Source organism: Nematolebias whitei, chromosome 11 (assembly GCF_014905685.2).
Source record: "Nematolebias whitei isolate Nwh7 chromosome 11, NemWhi1, whole genome shotgun sequence".
Classification (NCBI taxonomy): domain Eukaryota; kingdom Metazoa; phylum Chordata; class Actinopteri; order Cyprinodontiformes; family Rivulidae; genus Nematolebias; species Nematolebias whitei.
Genome location: NC_056508.1, coordinates 16,505,488 through 16,507,278, shown reverse-complemented (window position 1 = coordinate 16,507,278; position 1,791 = coordinate 16,505,488). Strand labels below are relative to the sequence as shown.

The 1,791-nt window shown below is 45.9% G+C and overlaps 1 protein-coding gene across 1 annotated transcript in view; it reads right to left on the bottom strand.

Annotated features, from left to right (window-relative positions):
* Positions 1-1,791, bottom strand: part of LOC119416752 (opsin-5-like) — a 6,046-nt gene continuing 4,255 nt past the window's right edge. Inside the window, exons 3-5 of the mRNA XM_037683936.1 lie at positions 1,217-1,344; positions 755-1,089; positions 1-477 (exon numbers count right to left, since the gene is read on the bottom strand). Coding sequence (XP_037539864.1) covers positions 1-477; positions 755-1,089; positions 1,217-1,344 — 940 coding nt within the window. The remainder of the gene's footprint in view (positions 478-754; positions 1,090-1,216; positions 1,345-1,791) is intronic.

The following is a 1,791-nucleotide window of genomic DNA, read 5'->3' as shown; positions in this document are numbered from 1 at the left end:
TTAGAGAAAAACGGTCTGTTGTTTGGCTGAAATCTGGCTGACTGTCACCTCTGTGGCGGTGGATCCTGTCAGGATGCAGGCAGTCTTTTGAGGCGCAGTGAAATGATGCAGAGCGGCATTCTCAGTGCAGTTCAGGCATGCCCCATAGGTCTCCTGCTGCTCATTTGAGAATCTCATGGAGGCACTCGTGTCTTTGTTGCATTGCGATGTGAAGCCAAACCCTTCTTGTGGTCGTGGGCTGCCTCTGTGGATCATCTGCCGTAACGCAGATGTGTCTCTGTACAAGCACTCGCGAAAGTTGGGCTTACACAGGAGGTACACCACTGGGTTGTAGATGGTAGAGGATTTGGCAAACACAGCGGCTAGAGCAAATGCAGAAGGAGGAACTTGTGTGGCATCACCAAAAGCAGCCCACATGGCAACAACAGCATAAGGGGTCCAGGCACCGAGGAAACCTACGCAGACCGCTATAGACAGCTGTGGAAAGAACACAAGCAAACACTCATCCGCTGATACAAAAAATGTGAAATATAATTAGGTTTCATGCAAGTAAAGTTTCAAAAGTGTGTTGTACATGCAACAGTCTTAAGAATGCATTTCTTATTTTAGATTTCATTCCCACTAATGATGCTACAGATGAATGAGACAACAAAGATAAAGCAAATAATCAGCAATTTTGTCCTATCTTTTTCAAATCCTGTTTACTGCAAACTGTGAAATCAGTGCCACTGAGGCGACAGTGATATCCTCTGACCTTCACAATGAGAGTGTGTGCATTTGAGGTCTTGGTCTGTGGTGAGACATGCTGCTGAACGGCCTGACGTGACCCCCGCACAGTCAGCAGAATGAAAGCGTAGGAAAGGAAGATGACGACGCAGGGCAGTGCATAGCAAAAAACAAAAAGGCAGACAATGTAAGACAAAGCTGAAAGCTCGTGGTTGGGTGCATGCCAGTCAATGCAGCAGGCTGTGCCATAAGGTTCAGCACTGTAATGGCCCCACTGTGCCAAGGGCCCCACAGCAAAAACAGACGCGTAGCACCAAACTCCAGCCACCAGGAGGCGGGCATGTGAGGAGGAAAACTTGTTCCCTGAGAGGAGAAACATAAAAAGAGGCTTTCCGTTTATTAGGGTTCATTCTTTGTTGGATACTCTGGTCAGCTTTGTGTTAAAAATCCGTTGAGTTATCATCATTGTGCTTGTGTTAACAACACTCACCATAGTTAGGGAGGCAGACTTTAAGGCAGCACACTAAGGAGAGAGCTGTGAGGTTTGTCAAGCTGCAAACACCAAATAACAGTCCACACATGGCATAGAGCTGGCAGGTGATTTCTCCAAACAGCCACCTACACACAAAGACAACCAAGAGTGAATGAGACAAAGAAGTATGCAGCTTGAGAATATACACTACCTGGACAAAAAAAAAGTTGCCACCAAAAAAAAAAAAAAAGGTCCCACACCAATATTTCGTTGGACTGCCTTTAGCTTTGATTACAGCATGCATTTGCTGTGGCATTGTTTCGATAAGCTTCTGCAATGTCACAAGATCTATTCCCACCCAGTGTTGCCTTAATTTTTCACCAAGATCTTGCATTGATGATGGCAGATTCTGACCACTGCGCAAAGCCTTTTCCAACACATCCCAAAGATTCTTAATGGGGTTAAGGTCTGGACCAGGCATGGGCAAACCCCGGTCTTGAGAACATCTTATCACAAGCAGAACTGGTTTGTTCCACTTTGGAGTAAGCTGTTGGGGGAAGAATCAGTTTTGTTGTGTGTTTCCTTGACTGATG